At 45.2% G+C, this 23472-nt stretch overlaps 1 protein-coding gene across 3 annotated transcripts in view; it reads right to left on the bottom strand.

The window, feature by feature from the left end:
- CHUK (component of inhibitor of nuclear factor kappa B kinase complex) overlaps positions 1-23472 on the bottom strand; it is a 1226492-nt gene that overhangs the window by 497707 nt on the left and 705313 nt on the right. For all 3 annotated transcript variants that reach the window (XM_044056797.1, XM_044056796.1, XM_044056798.1), the window contains exon 15: positions 1307-1368. In XM_044056797.1, the coding sequence (XP_043912732.1) occupies positions 1307-1368 (62 nt within the window). The remainder of the gene's footprint in view (positions 1-1306; positions 1369-23472) is intronic.

Below are 23472 nucleotides of genomic sequence, written 5' to 3'. Positions count from 1 at the left end.
CTCAGGGCTAGGGTCATACCTGCCTGGGTCACATAATCCGAGAGTTTCATCACATCTCTGTTCATGTAGTCCAGGGAGGTATGTCTCGGGTCATTTCAGACCCACATGGACAACGACTGAGTCATATTTGTATTTGTCGTGGAGTGACCTGAGTGCATGTGTTATGTGGCAGATCCTGGCACCTGACAGACAACTGACTATCACTTTCTCCTTGTTCAACCTAGTGAGTGGGACATCAGTTTGCCTTCACAATTGAGTCTCCTATGATTAGTACACTGAGCAAAGTGTTGCCTTAAGGGCTTGAGGTGAGGGGCACATTGTGGTGGTGAGCTGTGTATTCTGGGGTTGGTGTTGTGTTGTGGTGGTCAAGTGCGTTTCTGTCTGGGGGGGGTCTCTGTTTGGGTAAATTTTTATTGAGAGCCTGCACAAAGGTGGGTGCATGGTTTGTGTTTCTATGTGTGGGTTGTGATGGTTGGTGTTTTGGAGGGCTGTGTGTTCTATGTAGTGAGCTGCAGGTGTTGACCTTCTCCTCTTGACCAGCTAGTCCAGTCTTGGTTGGAGCATGCACTGCTTCCAGTTTGGTGATATAAGTGCATCTCTCAGAAGTATTTCACCAAGTGATTTGCATCTACCCTACACCTTGCACCTGGGGTGCCTGGCCCTTTGCCCCACCCTAGCTACACCTCTGCTGGACAGCTGGATGCCCAACTGTCGCATAATCCCATAGAATCATACAAAGAAAATCAGCTTAAGATAGAAGGCTTCTGATGTTTAAAAAGAGCACTTAGAAACTTTGAAAAGTTGAGACTTGGAAATAAAAAATGAAATAAAGAAAAACAAAACAGAACCTATGCAGATCTTAATCTCACCAGGTAGCAAAAAGAGATCAAAACCAAAGATGTAATATTCTTAGGCTAAGTGAGGGGATAAGATGGGATCGGTAAATGGATGAAGGAAACTGTGGCAGAACCAGAGGAAAGTAGGAAAAAGGAGTTAGATACAAATGAGGGCTGAGGCATGGAGGCATCATGACAAAGGAAAAAGTGAAGTGCAGTGTCTTGAGTATCAGAAGATGAGAAAGTATGAGAGGAAAGGGTTTGGAATGGCAAGCCTAAAAGTGTGTATACACACACACAAAGACAGGAGGAGAAAGATGGCTTAGTTATTAGTAGATAATTAAGAGTGGAATGGATATGAATGTTATAAGATGTAAAATATGGTATACACAGAAAATTCAAATTTAAAAACAGAAATGCATTACTATAAGATTAAACAGTTTTAGCAATAATACAAAAATATTGCATACCTCTCCACAAGTTGTAGCTTTTTCCTCCATCTCTTTCCAGGCTTTAAGCATCTTCTCAGAAGCTTTTAACAAATAGAAAAACAGTAACTTAAAACATTTAACAAGCTAAAAAGTAAGTATCATATAAGAGAAAGCTATGTAACCCAAGCAAATAACACTTATATATGTATCTACTGTTAATTACAGTTGCATTAGGAACTTTCCATAACATTACATGTTAAAGTGCATTCATTGTGGAAGTACATACTTTTCTGATTCCTACCATCAGAAGCCCCATGTCTGGCCCAGCTTCGAGACCTCTTCACCCTTCATCTCTTGGCCCGGCACATAACCTCCCATATAGATATCAAAACGTTGGTGGAATAAGAGGTTGTCAGACCACACCATCTTCGCATCCTTCTTGTCCTGACAGAAGGAATGCAGCACATGGGTGTGACAGCACAACCAAACATGGATAAACCAACCCCCCAGGAAGTATGACTCCCAGCCAGAAGACTCCTAAAACTACCCTTCCATGCTGCTGCTGGAAGAGGAGAGGTGTCTGATCTGTGTGGTAAAGACTGAAGTTGACAAGAGTGATTAGGATACTCATCTATACCAGGAGAAAATCGCAAATGATGAATTGGAACTGGCACTGCAACAATGGATACATTTCAACATCCACAACAACGGTAAGCTCTTAAGACAAATGTACTATGTACTTTGTAATAGCCACTGCTACAAGATTTAGTCCTATGAAAACTCCCAGAGTTTACAAACCAGAGGATGTCTGGCCCTGAGAAGAGGCAGAGGACAACAGGTCCTGTAGAACAGTTGAAACAAAGCATGCCCTGGCCCTGGAAGCATTGCTCAAGTTATATTTTAACAAAGTATGTACAATAGACCACAATAAGACTTCCAGTACAGAATATGTACTAACTCTCAGGAAGATGGTGGTAGCTGTAATGAAATTAATTAATTAACTGCTTAATGAATTAACTAGCTTTGCTGAATGAGTAGTTGGTCTGTCCATGACCATTTTCGGCCATAAACTAGGCCAAAAATGCGTTCACAAGTTTCAACACAGTTACAATTCTTTTCCATTTGTACAATTCAATGAGTGTGACAGTTCACTTGCAGAAACAATGGCGGGACACGTGGGATATACAATTAAATACTTATGATGATTAAAGTTTACAGTTTAATGAGAGGAAAGTACAGTTGTGTAAAATCTTATAACAGTAGATGTGCTTCTCTTCACTACTGCAGTATTCATAATATAAGGGGATCTCCTGCCAAGGATACCCCGTCTGGCCAGTATAAGAGAGCCTTTAGTACTTACAAGTGCTGTACATCACACATACCCATGCAAGGCATACAGCATAAATGTGACGTACAAATGCACACACTCAAAACTGGAAAAACCCCAGGAGGAACAGAATATCCCTAGGGATAAAAAAAAAACATGCACATCCAAAAGGAGAAAAAGCAGAAGGGCCTCTCGGCCAGGAGCTGAGAGAAAAAATAGGTGGGGAAGGGGAGTAAATATTGCAACAGTGAAGAGAAGGGCATCTACTGTTATGGTAAGATTTTTTTTACAGAACTGTACTATGTCCTTCTACATCAATGTTACAGTATTTACAACCTAAGAGAGAGTATAAAAGCTCAAGAAGTCTGGGAGGAGGACGGCATGGAACAGTCCACCAGTAGCCAATGCAGGACAGCCCTAGCAAAGACGGCTCTGGCTTTGGTGATAACATCCAACTTATAATGATTAGTGAAAGTACAGAGGACTAAGTAGCAGCCTCCAGGATGAAATTAGTATCCAACCCCGTGAAAAAAGCACCAGAGGAGCTTTGGTAGAGCAAACCTTTACTGATGAGGCAAGACATTTACCATGAAAACCATAGCAAAAAGAATGGCTTTAGAAATCCAGGAAGAGATGCCTTGCTTAGAAAAGTACAGTTGCGTACACTTGCCATAAATATAGATGTTCGAGTGTATTCACTGTTGCAGTCATCACATTTGGGTTATCCTGCTGGCAGGTTGCCCTCGGTCGGCCTGAATTCCAAAGTCTTGGGTCCTGCATCGGTTGCTGTCACCTTTTCCCTGACATCAGGTCATCAAGGGTATAAAAGATGCAGCCGACGCCATTTTATTTAGTTTTTCTTGCCCCAGATGTCAGGTGCCCCCAAAAGGGTAGGCTAAAATTAGGTAAATAAAACATACATGCACCAAAATAAGTTTTACCTTCCTCTATAAGCAAATACACCATTTAGGTTGTATAGATTACAGAAGTTAAGATAAGTTCCAGCAAAAATAAGGGGGATGGCGGGTGGGTAACCTGGACTGCAACAGTGAATACACTCGAACATCTACATTTATGGTAAGTGTACACAACTGTACTATGTTCTTCGTGTTTCACTGTTGCAGTCATTACATTTGGGTTGAGTCCCAAAGCTATGGTTGGGGGCTGGAGCTAAACAGTATTAGCAGCGGCTATGAGGCCCTGCAGAACTGCAGTGGCAAAGCCTGCCCTGGATTTAGAGTAAAGAGGCAGATTGTAATGTTTTGTAAAGGTATGCACTGAACTCCAAGTAGCAGCCTCCAAAATGTCTTTGGTTGGCACTCCCCTGAGAAAGGCTGCAGAAGTGGCTGCAGCTCTGGTTGAATGTGGCCTAATGCCCTTAGGCACTGGTTTGCCATGTTGTGAGTAGCAGAAACGAATGCAGTGATCTACCCACTTTGAAATAGTCTGCTTGGAGATCGCCTTTCCTTGTGATGCTGTGGCATATGCCACTAGTAATTGCTCTGTCTTTCTGAAAGCTTTAGTTTTGTCCAAGTAGAATCTAAGTTGTCTGTGTACATCCAAAGAATGCAGAATCTTCTACCCCTTGTTCTGTGGATTTGGATAAAAAGTTGGCAAATGAATTGTTTGGTTAAGGGCTACACTGGATACCACCTTAGGCATAAATGTAGGGTTTGTTCTCAGGGAGACCCTGTCTGGATAGAAAATGATAAAGGGTTCGACAGCCATGAGAGCCTGTAGCTCTAAACTCATCTTGCAGAAGTTATTGCTAGGAGCAGAGCTGTTTTCCAAGATAAGAACTTTATGTCCACAGTAGCAGCTGGCTCAAAAGGAGGTAAGGTGAGTTTTTCCCAAGACATAATTGAGGTCCCATGCATATGCTGGCATTCTCCTTGGAGGCCTTAAATTTTTGGCTCCTCTGAGGTACTGCCTTAATAAAGAATGCCAAAAGAGTGGTGGCTCTGTATTGTAATGAGCCGAAATGGCAGCGGCATGGATTTTAATTGATGAAAAATATAGGCCTTTGTCCAGCATCTCAGTTAAATATTGTAAAATCTGAGGAATATTTGGGACAGCTGTATCAGTTCCTGGAGCTTGGTTCCAAGTGCAAAATCTCTTCCATTTCCCAGCATAGGATTTTATAGTACTGGGCCTTCTGGCTTCTAAAATGACATCCATCACAGCTTTACTGAGAGGTGTGGTTTGTATGGCTACATTATCCGCCATGCTGCCAGGTTTAGGGTCCTGAGTTGGCTGTGCAGAATCTGATTGTTTTGTTGGGACAGTAGATGAGGTATTTGAGGTAAGGTCCAGGCTGGGAATTGGGACAAGTTCCTTAAGATCGGATACCAGTACTAGCGTGGCCAGTCTGGGGCAATCAGAATCATTTTTGGTTCCTCCTGGCTGACCTTTAGGAGTACTTTGGGAAGGAGAGGCAGTGGAGGAAAGGCATATACTGGTAGGTTTGTCCAGTTGAAAGATAAGGCATCCACTTTCCAAGCTTGTCTGTGAGAAGTCCTTGTGCAGAATTTTCTTAGTTGATAGTTTTGAGGGGAGGCAAACAGATCTATGTCCGGGCATCCCCATTCCATTGTTATCATGCTGAAGACTTGTGGATCCAGGTGCCACTCGTGGGGATCCATGAGGTTTCTGCTTAGTTCGTCTGCCAGAGTATTTTCCTTTCCTGGCAGGAAATGTGCCTGCAGATGAACTTGGTAAGTCAATGCTGTTTCCCATAAAGCCATGGCTAGTCTGCATAGGGGGTAAGAATGAGTTCCCCCCTACTTGTTTATGTACCACATGACCGTGGTGTTGTCTGTCTATCAGTAGTTGTCCCAGATGAAGTAAGTCCTTGAAGGCGGTCAGGACATTTTTAACAGCTAGCATCTCTTTTTGATTGATATGTAGATGCTTTTGGTTTGTGGACCAGGTGCCCTGAATGCCTCTTCCTGCCATGTGTGCCCCCCAGGCATAATCTGATGCATCCGTCGTTAGGCTCTGCCTGGCTGGGGTAGTGAGAATGGCTGTCCCTTGTTTTGGTGACAAGCCCTTGCCCATCATAATTCCTGTTGCAGGCAGGGTATTAGAATAATCATTTCCAGACTGTGGCAATGTTGTGTCCAGACACTTTTTAGGTACCATTGAATTTTCCTCATATGCAGTCTTGCATATGGAATTAGTACGTTGCATGATGCCATGAAGCCCAAAGCCTGCAGAATTTTTCTTGCAGATAACTGGGCCTTTGTTGCCATTTCCTTGAAATAGGTAGTCAGTTGCTTTTGTCTGTCTGGAGTGAGATAAGCCATCTGGGCAGTTGTATTTAAGCTTGCACCCAGGAATATTATCTCTTGAGAGGGTACTAATTTTGATTTCTTTTTGTTGACTGTGTACCCTAGGCATGTTAAATGTCTTATCACAAAAGTCAGATGATGTAGTAGAATGTAAGCAATTACTGGTGCCAGGCACTTTGTGAAGACCCTGGGTGCAGTAGATAAGCCAAAGGGCAGTGCAGAGAATTGGTAATGCTTTGAGCCAGCCTTGAATCTGAGGTATCTTCTGCATGATTGTCTGATTGGGACATGCAGGTATGCCTCAAGTCTAAAGTCACGAGCCAAGCCTTGCTGCCCAGCATGGGCAGAAGCTGCTGTAAGGTCAACATCTTGAATTTTGGTATATCCAGGAAGTGTTTAGAATAGATAGGTCCAGTATTGGTCTCCATGCTTTGTCCTTTCTGGGTACCAAGAACAGTCTTGAGTAAAATCCTTGTCCCTGCTCTTGCTGTGGCACTTGTTGAATTGCCCTCATGTCCATAAGAGCTGCGACTTGTTTTTGAGCCTCTGCCCATTGATTTTTTGGCAGGTCTGGCCAACCGTTTGCTCTCGGCAGGGTATGGAAATGAAACTTGTAGCCTTGTGACACTATGTCTAGAACCCATTTGTCCTGGGTTATAATGTGCCAATTTTGAGAAAAAAGTGCTAGTTTTCCCCCTAAGGGTGCTGCCAGAAGATAAGTGCTTGGTGCAGGCAGGGGGAAGTCATTGGGACTGTTTCCTGTATGGTTGTGATTTGTCTTCTCCACCTTTGGAGGTAGAGGCACTCCACTGCTTAGACCTGTAGGAACCTTGCGGCTGTGATCTGCCTCTAGGGCGTCTGGATCTGCCCCTTTGAGGTCTGTCTGAGACTGGAAAGGACCAATTCTTTGTAGGCCAGTGTCTGCTAAATCTAGGTGGTTGTACCTGTAAGAAATCCTTCACCGTTTGCAGAGATTTGGCTTTGTCCTCCATTTTCTTTAACACCTCCTCTGCCTTAACACCAAACAAGGTATCATGTCGTAAAGGAGCATCTAATAATTTTGCTTTAACATGGTCAGGCAGATTTTGTTCCTTTAACCAAGCATGCCTCCTAATGACAGAAGCCATAACAGCAGCCCTGCAGGAGGCCTCCAGAGAATCAAACCCACATTGCAAGTATGCTTTCCAACTTGTTCAGCTGCATGCAATAAATCCTGCATTTCTTTGTTTTCTGCACATTCAGAATTTGCTATCATTTTCTGTTTAAGCAGTGTCATGATATATTGCTGATATTTGAGCATATGAAACTGGCAATTTAAAGCCCTTATAGCCAATGTAGCAGATGTGTAAAACTTTTTTTCCCATCTATCCAGTGCCCTAGAATCCCTGTCAGAGGGGGTAGGGTTTTTTGCAGCAGAAGCCTTGACCCCTTTCGGACCCTGTGAAATAGTTTCTGAGTCAGCAGTAGGGTTTTTGAAAAGGAATTTATGAGAGTCAGGGACCCTGTAGTATCTGTCTGGCTTAACAGGAGCTGGAGGTAAAGAGTCAGGGGTCAGACTAGACTCAGAGAAAACATCATCTACAATGTCTAACACACGTGGAATAGCTAGCAGCCTGTGTTGAGGTAGTAAAAGGAAGCCTGTGCCTTTTCTTAGATTCTGAAAAATCTTGGCTCTCCCAGTGAAAGTGTTCCCTCATAGTATGCAAGGTTTCCCCAAAAGAGTAGTCCTCAGGAGGAGAAGCTGAAGGAATTGACTCTTCAGCATCAGAATCCTCATAGGGGAGAAGAGAATTTTCCTGATCAGAAGAAATGGAAACCTGATCTGAAGATTCATAGTTTGTCTCTTGCCTAGGCCTCTTATCGGGGGGGGGGGGCCCTGATCAAGGTAATTAAGTATTCGGCCATTTTGAGCTTTTGTTTTTTGGGCATGGAGGCCTGTCCTTGTGGCTGGTGAACTTGTTTCTTTGCCTTTAAAGGTGTTTTAGCCTTTGTCTTTGAAGTCGGTTTAATATACAATTGTTTGGGTCTGAATACACCCTCAGAAGCCGATGCATGCTCAGCGGCTCCGGACCCATCTGAGGGAATTATCTCCGAGGCTCCAATACCTTGAGTTTCCAGCGGCCTGGCTGACTCCACGTGGGAGTCGGTTGCGGCCTGCGACTCTAAAGTAGCGGGCGTCAGGGGCTGCGAATGTGCCTCACTGAGGACCGGCGAACCAGCGACTTGCTTAGGAGAAGCTTTGTCTGTTTTGGGCCTCAGTTGCCTGTCTTTTTCTTTTCGTTTTTTTGTGAACTCCGGTAGTCGGATGGCTATCCGACGACATTGTATAATTAAATCTTCGCCCAAAATAGCTTAATGCAAAATCGCACCGACGCTTAATAAATCTAGCACAAAACCGACAACTAGCAACGTTGTGGTCAGGGCCTAGGCAAGGAATACAATAAGAATGAAAGTCCTTATGAGGTATTTGCTTCCCACAAGAAATACAGTTATTAACTTTTTCCTGACATCAGTCTGGAGCAAGAAAAAAGTTTCCCCAACGGGGTACTTAGCTTTTAATGAAGACTTCGGATCTGAAACTCGAACACGAAAATCTCAGGAGTCGGCTGACCGGCACTTGCAAACTGCTTCTGCTTCGGGCACCACACGGCAAGAAAGACTGAATAAAATGGCGTTGGCTGCATCTTTTAAACCCCTGATGACCTGACGTCAGGGAAGAGGCGACAGCAACCGACACAGGACCCAACACTTTGGAATTCAGGCCGACTGAGGGCAACCTGCCAGCAGATTACCCAAATGTAATGACTGCAACAGTGAAACACAAAGAACATCAGCCAATCCTAAAGACCTGGGATGAAAGGAAACAAAAAGTTACCCAGATTAGCGAATAAGAAGAAGTTATGTACTTACCATAACGTTCCATGTGAGTTGCTCATCTTGCCTTCATTCTTTACTGATGGATTCAGAGCCGATCCATTGGCTCCGGTACAGCTGTTTGCAAAGCTCGTGGTTTACCAGTAGCTCGAGACCAAGCCCCTTATCCCATGATGCACTGGAATTACCTCATATCTTGTTTGTTGCATGTACTATAGCTATATAACTGAGCTACCTCCCATGGAGAGGATGAAGAATTGAGCAACCAGGATGAGACCAACCTCTAGGTCAATTATCAGCCAGGAGGGGGTAGGAGGGAGGGACGCAAGAATGAAGGCGAGATGAACAACTTACATGGAACACTATAGTGAGTACATAACTTCTTAATGTGAAGTTGTTCTATCTCGCCATTCACTCTTTACTGATGGGTAGCGTCCCTAGTGCCCTCAATCTCGGGTGGCTCACGGGAGTACATTCCTCAGGACCGTAGACCCAAAAGAAGCCCTATCCCTGGTGGCCTTATCAACTTTGTAATGCGTGATAAAAGTATGAGGTTTAGACCAAGCGGCTGCAGCACAAATGTTATCAAGGGGCAATTTGGCTTGGAATGCAGAAGATGTAGAAACTGCTCTGGCTGAGTGAGCTTTAATCTTGTGTAGTAAGGGCATATTAGCAGCTGAATAAGCAAAGGTGATACAATCAGGTAACCATTTAGAAAGCATTGTTTTAGCCACTGGTCTACCTTTTCTGGCTTCAGAGAATGACACAAAGAGCTGGTCTGATTTCCTAATATCTTTTGTTCTGTCCAAATAAAATCTGAGCCGTCTATGAACATTAAGTTTGTGCAGTATATACTCCAATTTACTGGAATGGTTAGGGAAGAAGACTGGTAACTCAATGACTTGGTTGATATTAGATTCTGAACAAACTTTGGGAAAAAAGGAGGGGTTTGTCCCAAGAGATACTCTATCAGCATGGAAAATCAAATAAGGAGGGCTGATGGATAAAGCTTGAAGTTCTGACACTCTGCGGGCAGAAGTAATAGCTACCAGAAATATGGTTTTCCACGACAAAAAATTGAGATCACAAGATGATGCTGGTTCAAATGGGGGGAGAATTATACGAGACAGCATAAAGTTTAGATTCCAAGGAGAATAAGGAGTTTTCACTGGAGGCCTCATGTGAAAAGTTCCTTTGAGAAAAGCCTTGGACAACTTGTGGGACATTATGTTTAGCCTGTCAGCTCTGTGATAAAAGTTAGATATAGCAGCCAACTGGACCTGAACTGTTGCGGCTGCCGCTCCTTTACTAAAGATCATAGTCAAGAATTCTAATATGGACGTCAAGGGGGGTTTGAGAAGGATCAATGTTCTGCTTAGAAGCCCATATGGAAACTCTCTTCCACTTACTAAAATATAATCTTCTAGTGGACGGCTTATGGGAAGACAAAGGATCTGCTTTGTCTCATTGGAAAAGTTATAAAGCCTGGCTATGTGGGGAACTGGAGCAGCCAAGCTGTCAGCTTCAGTGACTGCAAGGAGGGATGGAGGTCCCCCGACAGATGTGTCAGAAGGTCTGGAACTGGGTCCAGAAATCCATGGATCCTCCAAGAGATGATGATTAAATGGGAATCAAATCTGCTGAGGACAATGAGGGGCTATAAGAATGATGGTCCTTCCCAGAGATTTTGCTTTCTGTAGAAATCTGGGTATCAACGGGATAGGAGGAAATGCATAGAGGAGACCCGGGGCCAATTGTGTATGAGTGTGTCTCTCGGGGCTTCTCCCGGATGGGGAATCAGGGCAAAGTAGCTTCTGCATTTCATGTTGATGTGACTGGCAAAAAGATCGCAGCAAGGCTGGCTCCATTTGTGGAAACTCCTGTCCACAATCTCTTTCTTGAGGGACCACTCATGTGGCAACAAGACTGCCCTGCTCAGTTTGTCTGTTATCATGTTGATCTCCCCGGGATCTGCGTTGCCAACAGAAAGCGCTGGGAGGAAACAGCCCACTGCCAAACTCTGAGGGCTTCTCGGCAAAGGGGGCAAGACTTGGTTCCGCCTTGATTGTTCAAGTACCAGACTACTGATATATTGTCTGTCTGAATTGCAATTGTTCCTAGAGGAAGAGAGTCCTGGAAGTACTGCAACACCAGAAGTACTGCTCATCTCCAGAAGATTGATATGCAGATGTGACTCTTGATCCGTCCATGTGCCTTGGGCAGTCTTTCCCTGAAAATGCCCCCCCCCCCACCCTATCAGGGAAGTGTCCGTGGTCACAGTGGCTATTGGGGGTTAGTACAAAGGGGCGTCCTATGGTTACATGAAGAGACATCAACCACCACTGGAGATCTCTCTTGCAAGAGTTCGTAATTAAAATCATGTGATTCATTTGAAGTTCCTGAAAAGGTCATTGAGTGAACAGCAACCACTGAAGAATCCGCATATGCATCCTTTCTAATGGTATGGCCAAGATGGATGCAGCCATCAAACCCAATTACTTTCGGAACTTCTGCGGCTGGTGCTCTGTCTTTCGATACCAATGAGCTGATATGCTGGCGAAGAAGAAAGACTCTCAAAATTGGTAGTCGTAGAGTGGTGGTGGAAGTGTCTAACTCTGCCCCTATAAAAAAGATATGCTGCGATGGCGACAAGGCAGACTTTTCTGAGTTGACTGTAATGCCCAAGTGACTGCAGAGTGGCAGAGTATATTCCCTTGCCTGAATCAGTTGATGCCTGGTGGTGGAGGTAAGAAGCCAATCATCTAGGTATGGAAACACCTGGAAACCTAGTCGTCTCAGGTGAGCCGTCACCACTGCCATGCATTTGGTGAACAGTCTGGTGGCTGTAGTGAGACCAAAGGGCGGGGCTCGAAATTGATAATGATCGGCTCCCAGCCGGAAACGCAGGTGATCTCTGGATGGCCTGGCCATTTTTATGTGGTAGTACGCATCCTTGAGATCTATCAAGCACATCCAATTGTCCTTCCCTAAAAAGGGAAGCATAGACTGTAGCGTGACCATCTGGAACTTCTCTTTCTTCACAAATTGGTTGAGTCTGCTGAGGTCCAAAATGGGTCTCCAGCCCCGTTTTCTTTGGAACCAAAAAGAATCTTGAGTAAGTTCTGAATCCTGTTTGGTCTGCAGGGACTGGCTGGATGACTCTTTTTTTTCTATACACTTGTGGACCTCTATAGTTGCGTATTCCCTGTAACTGGGTGAATGTCTGGGATTCTCCTTGCGGGCAGGGAAGAAGTGGAGAACGGTATGAAATACCCTCTGGAAATAATCCTTTGTAACCAGCTGTCTTTTGTTACATCTTGCCAGGCATCTGGGTACAAAGATAAGCGACCCCTGACTGCCTCCAGAGTAGGACAGTTGGGCCTCCTTTCAGGAGCACTGATAGGGCAGACCAGAGAAGTGATCTCTGTCACCCTGGTGTTGCAGACCCCCTCTGCTGTGAGGGCGGCGTCTTCCACTATTACCTCCTCCTCTGCCCCTAGACGGGGCTTCACCACGTGTGCCCTGAAAGGCTCCTTGGGCTTTCTGGAACCACATCTTTCCATCCTTTGGCCTTTGGGGTAAGGCCGAGTAGGGGTAGAAAAATGGACTCCGACGGCAGACAGAGTCTTTCCCTCCTGTTCACACCTGGTCAAAGCTTCCTTCACTTTAGGCCCATAAAGGGATGAGCCATCAAAAGGGGTGTTCACGAATGAAGACTTAAAGGGCTCCACGAAGGAACACAAGCGCATCCAGGAATGTCTTCCGAGAGCAATTCCTGTACCCGCTGCCCTACTCGTCCCATCAGCTGCATATGATATGAGACGCATGGACAAGTTCACAATAGAATTTAGGGTAGCAAGCTGAGCGGCAACTTTGTCAGGAGCCCCTGCAGCTACAGTACCCTGAAGAGCATCTCCCAACTCCTTAAGGCAATTTCTTTGCAGCCTAGTGAAATGGGTCAAATAGTTCAGGGAATGGAGTGTAAAAATCGCTGAACTAAACATGCATTTCCCACATCTATCCATAATCCTGGGCTCTCTATTAGGAGGATGGATGGACGAGGAAGTCTCAGACATTTCCTTTTTGGTGACAGCCACCACCACCATGGCATCAACAGAGACTCCTTTGGACAAAAAGGATTTATCTATTGGAGAAGAAATACATTTATTAGGCCTCCAAGGAACAGGCTCCATGGACACCAGTGACTCCCACGCCCTCCGAGAGACCAGCTGCATGAGCTCATCGAAGGGCGGAGACACCCAAGAGGTGGAAGGTTGAGACCTGAAAGCCTTCACGAGAACTGACTCATCATCATTAGGGCTTTTGGACTGCCAATCACCCCTTTGCCTAAGGATCTAGAGTATCTCCACAAAGGAGATATCCTCAGAGGGGGACCGTGGGGACCTTTCTGACTCATCCAAGTCAGTGTCGGATGTTAAAGACTCCTGTGGGGAGTCCAAGTGTCTCCTCTTGCACAATCTCTTCCTGGGGACCTCCTCAGTGGGAGCCTCTGGGGAGGTCTCAGAAGAGCAGGGGGCACCCTGTGTGGCTACCTGAGGCTCAGGGTCTCTACACCTAGCCTGGATGATGGAAGCAGAAGCGGACTCAGGCACTTTGGGGGATGAGGAAGCCAGGCCTGGTGTCGAGGATGTCTTGGGAGACAAGGCTCTCCTCATGGCTTCGAAGGCATTGTGGCACCGATGAGAAGGATTCGACAAACCCGAAGGAACAGTCAACCCCTCTTACACCGAAGCCGCGGGCTCAGAGCCGGAGGTAGGAGCCGAGCTCATCCAAGCCAAAGCCCCAAGAGGAAGAGTCGGCACCGACAAGTCGATGTGACTATCCTCTCCGGACCCGACAGGAGAGTGTCGGCTCCTAGAGTTCCCGGTTGGCGCCGAGGATGTCAGAGTAGATGGAACCGAGGATACTGGAGCAGGTCTTGGCTCCACGATCAACAGGTCGGCCCCCTCCGGCTCCGAAGTTTCGGTATGGCTCGGAGGAGGAGCAGTCAAGTCAGGGGTAGTGGTCTTCGGTTCCAATACTAGGGTCGGAGCTGACAACAATTTAGCAAGGCCTGGTGCCCGTAAAAGCTTCTGCACCAATTGGTCATATCAAAATCTGACAGGCTGACAGAAGATCTAGAAGAGTGCACTGACTGTGCCGAATGAAGAAGTGGAGCTATAGGTCTCTCAGATACCGGGCTCCAGAGCTGTGGGCCGGCTCCGAAACGAAAAGACAGTCAGCTCCGAGGTCTAGAGAGCCGATGTCACAGGATCTTCCAATTTCTTGGACAGTTTGGAATCCTTAGAGTCCCCTGAGGACTTAGAGGAATTGGAGGACTTGCTGGCCACATCCTGGTCACTCAGTGCTTCATGAAACGGATGCTTCAACAAGCCTCTGTCAACTAACTTTCTTTTCCTCTCTAATAAAACCCTAGAGGAAAAAGAGTGACAAATACTGCAAGACTCCTGCAAATGGACAGCCCCTAAGCAGTAAACTCACATTACATGGCCATCAGTCACTGACATCTTTTGCCCGCAGTATGGGCACTTTTTAAACTCAGACTTTGGGTGCTTATCCTTGCCCTCAGACATATCCAACAAACAGAATGCCTTAGGCTTAACACAGAAACCAAGCACACAATAAGCCTAAGAAAAAAAGACACTCAATATATATATATAGTATTAAAGAACCACACCTAGGCTCTAAAAACACCACACAAAAGCCTAGAAGACAGCCAAAGTTACAACTATGCTCTAACTGTAAGAGTACACACCCGCATTACAAACAATGGCCCAAAAACAAAGGCCAACGTTAAGCTAAATGTGTGCGTGTATAGAGCTGGCAAAGGTGGATGAGTTTAAACACTTGGGGTCAATAGTTCAGAGTAATGGTGAGTGTGGAAGAGAGGTGAAGAAGAGAGTACAGGCAGGATGGAGTGGGGGGAGAAGAGTGTCAGGAGTGATTTGTGACAGACGAGCAGCTGTAAAAGAGTGAAAGGGAAGGTCTACAAGAGGGTAGTGAGACCAGCTATGTTATATGGGTTGGAGACGGTGGCACTGACAAAAAGGTAGGAGTTTGAGCTGGATGTGGCAGAGTTAAAGATGTTAAGATTTGCACTGGGTGTGACGAGGGTGGTCAGAATTAGGAATAAGTATATTAGAGGGTCAGCCCAGGTTGGAAGGTTTGGAGACAATGCCAGAGAGGCAAGATTACGGTGGTTTGGACATGTGCTGAGGAGGGATGCTGAGTATATTGGAAAAAAGATGCTAAGGATGAAGCTACCAGGTAACAGGAAAAGAGGAAGGTCTAAGATAAGGTTTATGGATGCCTTGAGAGAGGACATGCAGGTGGTTGGTGTGACAGAGCAAGATGCAGAGGACAGGTATAAATGGAAAAGTACAGTTGTGTACACTTACCATAAATGTAGATGTTCGAGTGTCTTCACTGTTGCAGTCATGACTGTGCGGTTCTCCCCTGCCGGCAGGCAGTCCTTGGTCGGCCAGAATCCCAAAGTCTGGGTCTGGCGTCGGCTGTTCAGCCATGCTCGCTGACGTCAGAGCGCCAGGAGTACAAAGCTGACAGCTGACGCCATGTTCTCCAGTTTTTCTTGCCCCAGATGTCAGGAGTCCCAAAATGAATAAGGTCCCATACCCTTTGCAAATACACCTCAGAAGAATGGTGAAAAAAGGAACCACACAAAAGTAAAAACAAGAGGGGACAGGAGGGAGGGAAACCCAGAATGCAACAGTGAAGACACTCGAACATCTACATTTATGGTAAGTGTACACAACTGTACTATGTTCATCGTGTTTCACTGTTGCAGTCATGACTGTAGGGTAGAATCCCAAAGCAGAATGAAAGGGAGGTGGTCATAAAGAAGAAGGGGCGGCTAAAAGGCCCTGCAAGACTGCAGAAGCAAAGCCTGCCCTAGACTTAGAGTAGAGAGATAAATTGTAGTGCTCTGAAAAAGTATGCACTGAACTCCAAGTTGCAGCTTCCAAAATGTCTTTGGTAGGAACTCCCATGAGAAAGGCAGCGGAAGTGGCAGCAGCTCTGGTGGAATGAGTCCTTATACTCCCTGGGATTTGCTTTCCATGGTGTGAATAGCAAAATCTGATTCCATGAGCAATCCATTTAGAAATGGTCTGTTTTGAAATGGCTTTACCTTGGGAACTGGAAGCATAAAAAACAAACAATTGCTCTGATTTCCTGATGTCCTTGGTTCTGTCCAGGTAAAAACGTAGTTGTCTGTGTACATCCAAGGAATGTAAGATCCTTTCCCCTTTATTTTGAGGAGTGGGGAAAAAAGTTGGCAAGTGAATAGTTTGATTTAAAGCCACTTTGGAAACCACCTTAGGCATGAAAGTAGGATTAGTCCTTAAAGACACCCTGTCTTGATGAAAAATAATATAAGGTTCCACAGCCATAAGAGCTTGCAACTCTGAAACTCTCCTGGCAGAGGTCAGAGCTAACAGGATGGCTGTTTTCCAAGATAAAAACTTGATGTCAGAAGTGGCAGCAGGCTCAAAAGGAGGTAAGGTGAGCTTTTCCAAAACATAGTTGAGATCCCAAGCAAGAATGGGAGGAGATCTAGGGGGCCTTAAGTTCTTAGCTCCTCTGAGAAACTGTCTCATGAGCTGGTGGGAAAAGATTGGCGGGTCTGTATTATAATGAGCAGAAATAGCAGAGGCATGTATCTTAATGGAAGAGAAAGAGAGACCCTTATGCAAGAGGTCTGTCAGGTAAAGTAAAATCAAAGGAATGTTAGGAAGAAGACGATCAGAATCCTGAGCCTGCATCCAGGAACAAAATCTTTTCCATTTTCCTGCATAAGATTTTCTAGTGCTAGGATGTCTGGCTTCTAAAATGACATCCATAACCTGCTTGGGTAGGAGAGAATGAATCAAAGATCCTGGATTAACCAGGCCGCCAGGCTGAGTGTTCTGACATGGGAGTGTAGAACCTGACCCTGGTGTTGGGACAGAAGGTTCGGAGTCTGTGGTAAAATCCAAGGGGGCTCCAGACAAAGGTTTTTCAGAGTTGGGTACCAAAACTGTCGAGGCCAATTTGGGGCCAGCAAGATTATCATCTTGGGCTTGTCTTGTTTGATCTTTAATAATACCCGTGGAAGAAGAGGAAGAGGTGGAAAGGCATATCCCGAGAGGTTTCTCCAACTGAATGATAGTGCATCCACTTTCCAAGCTTGTTCGTGGAAATTCCTGGTGCAAAAAATCTGTAGTTGATGATTGAGGTGGGATGCAAAGAGGTCTATGTGAGGACATCCCCAGACTACTGTTATCACCTTGAATATTTCGGTGTCCAGCATCCACTCGTGTGGGTCCGAAAGGTTTCTGCTCAGACTGTCTGCCAGGAAGTTTTGCTTCCCTGGTAGAAACTGAGCTTGAAGGTCCAGATTGCAAGCTAGAGCTGTGTTCCACAGATCCATGGCTAGTCTGCAAAGGGGGTAGGAATGAGATCCCCCTTGCTTGTTTATGTACCACATAACTGTGGTGTTGTCTGTCCGTATCAGTAGTTGTCCTGGTTGTAGAAGATTCCTGAAGGCCAATAGGGCTTTCTGAACGGCTAACATTTCCTTTAAATTGATATGCAGGTGCTTCTGATCCTTTGTCCAAAGGCCTTGCAGACAGTTGCCCTGAAAATGGGCTCCCCAGGCATAATCTGAGGCATCCGAGGTTAGTATCCGAGTGGCAGGAGGCAGGCAGAAGGGTTTTCCTTTGTTTAGAGTACATGCCTTGGACCACCAAAGGAATTCCTTTTGAAGACAAGGCAGGACGGAGATCAGTATGTCTAAACTGTGGCAATGCTAAGACCATACACTTTTTAGGTATCACTGTATTTTTCTCATATGTAATCTTGCATATGGTACGAGAAGGATGCAGGAGGCCATGTAACCCAAAGCCTGCAGGAATCTCCTTGCAGATAGCTGAGTTAAAGTTGCCAAGGTTTTGAAAGTTGAAGCCAGCTGTAACTGTTTTTCGTATGTCAGAAATGCCATCTGGGTTGTTGTGTTTAGAGAAGCACCCAGAAAAATTAACTGTTGTGAGGGAGTCAAATTTGACTTTTTTATGTTTACAGTGAATCCCAGGAACTTGAGAAGATTCTGAACAAACTGTAGATGCTGGAGTAAGACATCCTTGCTGTCTGCCTGAATAAGACAGTCGTCCAGATAAGGGTAAATTTGAATTCCCTTGAGTCTGCAATAAGCTACTACTGGAGCCAGGCATTTGGTGAAGACCCTGGGCGCAGTAGACAATCCAAAGGGCAGCGCAGATAATTGAAAGTGCCTTGATCCGGCCTTGAACCTGAGGTATTTTCTGCGGTCCTGCCTGATGGGAATGTGTAAATATGCCTCCTTTAAATCTAAAGTTACCATCCATGCATTTTTGGTCAGCATTGGAAGTAGCTGCTGTAGAGTAAGCATCTTGAATTTTGGTATCTCTAGAAAAGTGTTCAAGACTGACTGATCCAGAATGGGTCTCCATGAATTTTGCTTCCTGGGGACTAGAAAGAGCCTTGAGTAAAAACCTTGTCCCATCTCTGAAAGTGGAACTAGTTCTATGGCTTTCATAGCCAAGAGAGCTTCCACCTGGTTTAAGGCCTCTGTCCATTGATGTTTTGGAAGATCTGGCCATCTGCTTGGCCTTGGTAAGGTATGAAAATGGAATTTGTAACCTCTTGAAACCACATCCAGAACCCACTTGTCTTGGGTTATACAAGTCCAATTTTGGTGAAAAAGAGAAAGTTTTCCTCCGAGAGGGGCTTCCAGGCAAGAAGTTCCTGCAGCCCAACAGAGGGAGTCATTGAGTCTGTTTCCTATGAGCTTGTGACCCTGTCCTCTCCTCCCCTAGGGGTGGAAGCAGTCCACTGTCTTGGTCTATAAGAGGCTTGTGTTTGTGGCCTTCCTCGGGAGCGTCTGTATCTACCCCTCTGAGGCCTGTCTGAATTGGGAAAGGACCAATTTTTAATAGGCCAATTCCTACTAAATCTGGGTGGCTGTACTTGTAAGAAATCTTTAACTGTTTGCATGGATTTTGCCTTGTCCTCCATCTTTTTAATCACCTCTTCAGCTTTAGATCCAAACAAAACATTATGCTGAACAGGAGCATCCAATAATTTAGCTTTTAGTTGATCTGGCAAATTTTGTTCCTTTAACCATGCATGCCTTCTAATTACTGTGCCTGAGGCAGCAGCCCTACAAGAAGCTTCCAAGGCATCAAATCCACAGTGTAAACCATGCTTCCCAACTTGTTCAGTGGCATGCATTAAGTCATGTAATTCCTTATCATCTGCACAGGCGGAAATGGAAGTTAGCTTTTGTTTTAAAACAGACAAGAGAAATTGCTGGTATTTCAGCATATGAAACTGACAGTTTAAAGCCCTAATAGATAAAGTAGCAGAAGTGTACACTTTTTTGCCCCATCTTTCTAAAGATCTGGAATCCTTCTCAGTGGGAATGGGTTTTTTAGCAGAAGCGGCCCTAACTCCCTTAGGACCCTGAGAAATGGTTTCAGGGTCAGCAGTAGGGTTCTTGTATAAAAACTGGTGGGAATCAGGAACCCTGTAATATCTGTCAGGCTTAACAGGAGCTGGAGGAAAAGAGTCAGGGGTTAAGTTAGCCTCCGAAAAAGCATCATCCACAATATCCAAAATAGGAGGAATAGCCAGGGGTCTATGTTGGGGAAGAAGAAGAAAATCCCTTAGTTTTTTCTTAGATTCCGAATACTCCTGTCCTTCCCAGTGGAAATGTTCCCTCATTTCATGCAAAGTTTCCCCAAAAGAGAAGTCCTCAGGGGGAGAAGCTGAAGGAATTGATTCCTCAGCATCAGAATCCTCATAAGGAGGGAAAGAATATTCCTGGTCTGAAGAAGAAACTGAAGAAACAGAAGCCTGATCAGAGGAGTCATAATAAACTTCCTGCCTTGGCCTTTTATCTGGAGGGGGATGTGAACCCCTAATCATAGTAAGTCCTCCACCATCTTAAGTAACTGTTTCTGTGACTTGGGAACCGGATCATAAGAGGCCTGTGTTGCAGTCTTTGATTTGGAAGGAGTCTTTGCCTTTGTCTTTGGCTTTGCCTTTATTAGAAGCTGAGTAGGCCTGAAAACCCCTTCGGAAGCCGGTACCTGCACAGCGGCTCCGGACCCATCCGAAGGAGCATTGTCTGAAGGTCCTGCAACAGAAATATTCAAAGGCCTAGTTGGCTCCTCGTGGGAGTCCGTTTTGGCCATCGGTTCCGAAATGGCCGACGACAGGGGCTGCAAAAGCACCTCACTGACGATGGCCGAACCTGAAGCTGGCTCTGCTTGAACGATATCATCTGATTTGGACCTCGGAGGCCTGTCTTTGTCCTTGCGTCGTTTGTGAACTCCGGTAGCCGGAACCGTATCCGACGACATTTTGTAATTAAAACGCCTACCGAAGTAATGAAATGCAAAATCGTACCTTCGGTTGATTGAATCTAGCACAAAACCGACAACTAGCTACGTCGTGGTCAGGGCCTAAGCAAGGAATACAGTAAGAATGAAAATCCTTATGAGGTATTTGCTTCCCACATGAAATAAAATTATTAACTTTTTCTGACATCGGACTGGAGCAAGAAAAAAAAAAAAGTTTCCCCAAGGGTTTACTTAGCTTTGAGTAGGAGAAGAAAGACTTCGGACTGAAGTTTGTTCAGAAAAAATTGTCAGGAGTCAGCCGACCGGCACTTGCGAACTGCTATCACCGCACGGCAAGAAAGACTGGAGAACATGGCGTCGGCTGTCAGCTTTGTACTCCTGGCGCTCTGACGTCAGGGAGCATGGCTGAACAGCCGACGCCGGACCCAGACTTTGGGATTCTGGCCGACCGAGGACTGCCTGCCGGCAGGGGAGAACCATACAGTCATGACTGCAACAGTGAAACACGATGAACATCCGTATCCGACGACATTTTGTAATTAAAACGCCTACCGAAGTAATGAAAGGCAAAATCGTACCTTTGTTTAATTGTACGTTGATTGAATCTAGCACAAAACCGACAACTAGCTACGTCGTGGTCAGGGCCTAAGCAAGGAATACAGTAAGAATGAAAATCCTTATGAGGAATTTGCTTCCCACATGAAATACAATTATTAACTTTTTCTGACATCGGACTGGAGCAAGAAAAAAGTTTCCCCAATGGGGTACTTAGCTTTGAGTAGGAGAAGAAAGTCTTCGGACTGAAGTTTGTTCAGAAAAAATGGTCAGGAGTCAGCCGACCGGCACTTGTGAACTGCTATCACCGCATGGCAAGAAAGACTGGAGAACATGGCGTCGGCTGTCAGCTTTGTACTCCTGGAGCTCTGACGTCAGGGAGCATGGCTGAACAGCCGACGCCGGACCCAGACTTTGGGATTCTGGCCGACTAAGGACTGCCTGCCGGCAGGGGAGAACCCCACAGTCATGACTGCAACAGTGAAACACGATGAACATCAGGTAATCCGCTGTGGCGACCCTTAACAGTAACAGCCGAAAGAAGATGATGATATATATATATATATATATATAAACTATGAAAAATGCAAGAGAATTAACTAGGCCAAAAACACGAGGCCACTAAAATTATAATAAATAACACACGTGGAAGGAACAATAAAAAAATTTGAAATAACTTGCAAAAAACACACTTTTTTTTGAAGAAATACTGGCTCAAGCAAAACTGGGACCTCTGATCAGTGATGCGGCAAACTAGATCTGAGGTAATTCCAGTGCATCATGGGATAAGGGGCTTGGTCTCGAGCTACTGGTAAACCTAGAGCTTTGCAAACGGCCGTACCGGAGCCAATAAATCAGCTCCGAACCCATCAGTAAAGAAGGAACGGCGAGCTTGAACACCTTCACATCTTTAGTTTTACCCAAATAATATCTGACCTGTCTATGCAAATACAGGGTGAGAAGAATGCTCAGACTGGTAGACTGTGGAGAAGGGAAAAAGGAAAGAAGATGAACAGACTGATTAAGGGACAACTCACTGACCATCTTGGGCATAAAAGAAGGATTAATATGAAAAGACACCCAGTCTTAGTAAAAAACTGAGAGGAGGAACAGCCATGACAGCTTGAAGTTCAGACACTCTTTTAGCTGAAGTGAAGGCCAAAAGAACAACAGTCTTCCAAGTACAATATTGTAAGGAAGCTGAAGAAACAGGCTGAAAGGGAGCCTGAGTCAGTTTTTCAAGTACAAAACTGAGGTTTCAATGAGAATTGGCTACCTGGAGGCCTGGCTTGAAACCTTTAAGAAATTTCTTGACTTCAAATCTAGAGGCCACAGAAGGAGTCAAGGACAGACAAGCAGAAACAGCTGACAGGTGAGCTTTCACTGAAGAATATGCTATCCCAGCATGGAGTAGATCACACAAACTAGGGGAACCTCCACAACAGGGAATCCTGATGGTGCACGCACCACAGAGAAAATTGCTTCCATTTGGACATATTTGATTTCCTGGCCTCCTGTAGGACTTGAAGCTCATCCTCAAGAAAAAAAGGTTCTTAAAAGGGATCAAAACCCTATTACCCACAGTGTCAGTTGAAGAGTGGAAAAGTGAGGATGGACAAGAGACCCCTTGTTTTGTGTGAGAAGACCCACCTGTTAAGATAACTTGTGGTGACTGCCCCTTGCCAAGTGAGAAAGAAGGGGAAACCAAGGCTCTCTGGGCCAAAAGGGAGTCACTAACAAAATTTTGGAAGAGTCCTGCCTGATCTTGTGCAGGAATCACAGTAGCAGAGGAAGGGGAAGGAAGGCGAACAGAAACATCCCCTTCCAAGGAAATGACAGGGTGTCCACTCTCCATGCTAAAGAACTTGGGACTGTGGAACAGAAGAAGTTGTCTGTTCAGAGGGGAGGCAAAAAAGACATACCCAAGGAATACCACACTGATGGACAATGTACAGGAATTCATCTCTGTGAAGCATCACTTCATGAGCTTCTGTGCTGGACCTGCTCAAAGAGTCTGTGCTCCAAGGGAATGTTAACTGCCTGAAGAGTCACTTGATACTAGATGACCAGATTAGAGACCTGAAGATCTAGTCTGCAAAGAGGATAGGACCTTGTACCTCTTTGCTTGTTAACATACCACATCACTGTGGTATTACCTCTGAAAATGTTGAGGAACCCAGGATGAAAGAGGGAATGAAAAGCCAGAAGAGTTAGAATAAGAGAGCTGTCACCTCCTTTATATTAAGGTGGTCTGACCTCTGATGAAGAGGCCAGAGACCATGAACCTTGAAAGAGCCAGAGGAGGCCCCCCAAGCCCCTTTCTGAGGCTTCTGTAAACAGCTCTTGAGTTGGGACTGGAGCCTGGAAAGGAAGCCCTGGGTTGAGAGAAGGTTGAAGAATCCAACACTGAAGCTTAAGCTTTTAACAAGGAAGGAAGGGGACTGGGAAATCCAGGGAGTGGCAATGATGGAGCCACACTAACCTGAGGTACCACTGTACCTTTCTCATGTGGAGCCTGGCCAGAAGGAGCATGACATACCTCAGAACCTCTTAGCACAAGAAATCTGGACAAAACCATAAATAATGGGAGGAACAAAGGCCCCAAAACAGGGACACTTTTTAAATATTGCTCTTATAATTGTAGAAAGTTGCTAGAACAACAAGTTTTGTATTAGAATGAAATTTTTTGAAGGGTATGAAGTCTGAAACTCAAATGTCTGTCAATATTTTTTTACTTTA

Source organism: Protopterus annectens, chromosome 14.part0 (assembly GCF_019279795.1).
Source record: "Protopterus annectens isolate FY-2018-M chromosome 14.part0, PAN1.0, whole genome shotgun sequence".
Lineage (NCBI taxonomy): Eukaryota > Metazoa > Chordata > Ceratodontiformes > Protopteridae > Protopterus > Protopterus annectens.
The sequence above is the reverse complement of the archived record's forward strand: the minus strand, read 5'-3'. Positions and strand labels throughout refer to the sequence as shown.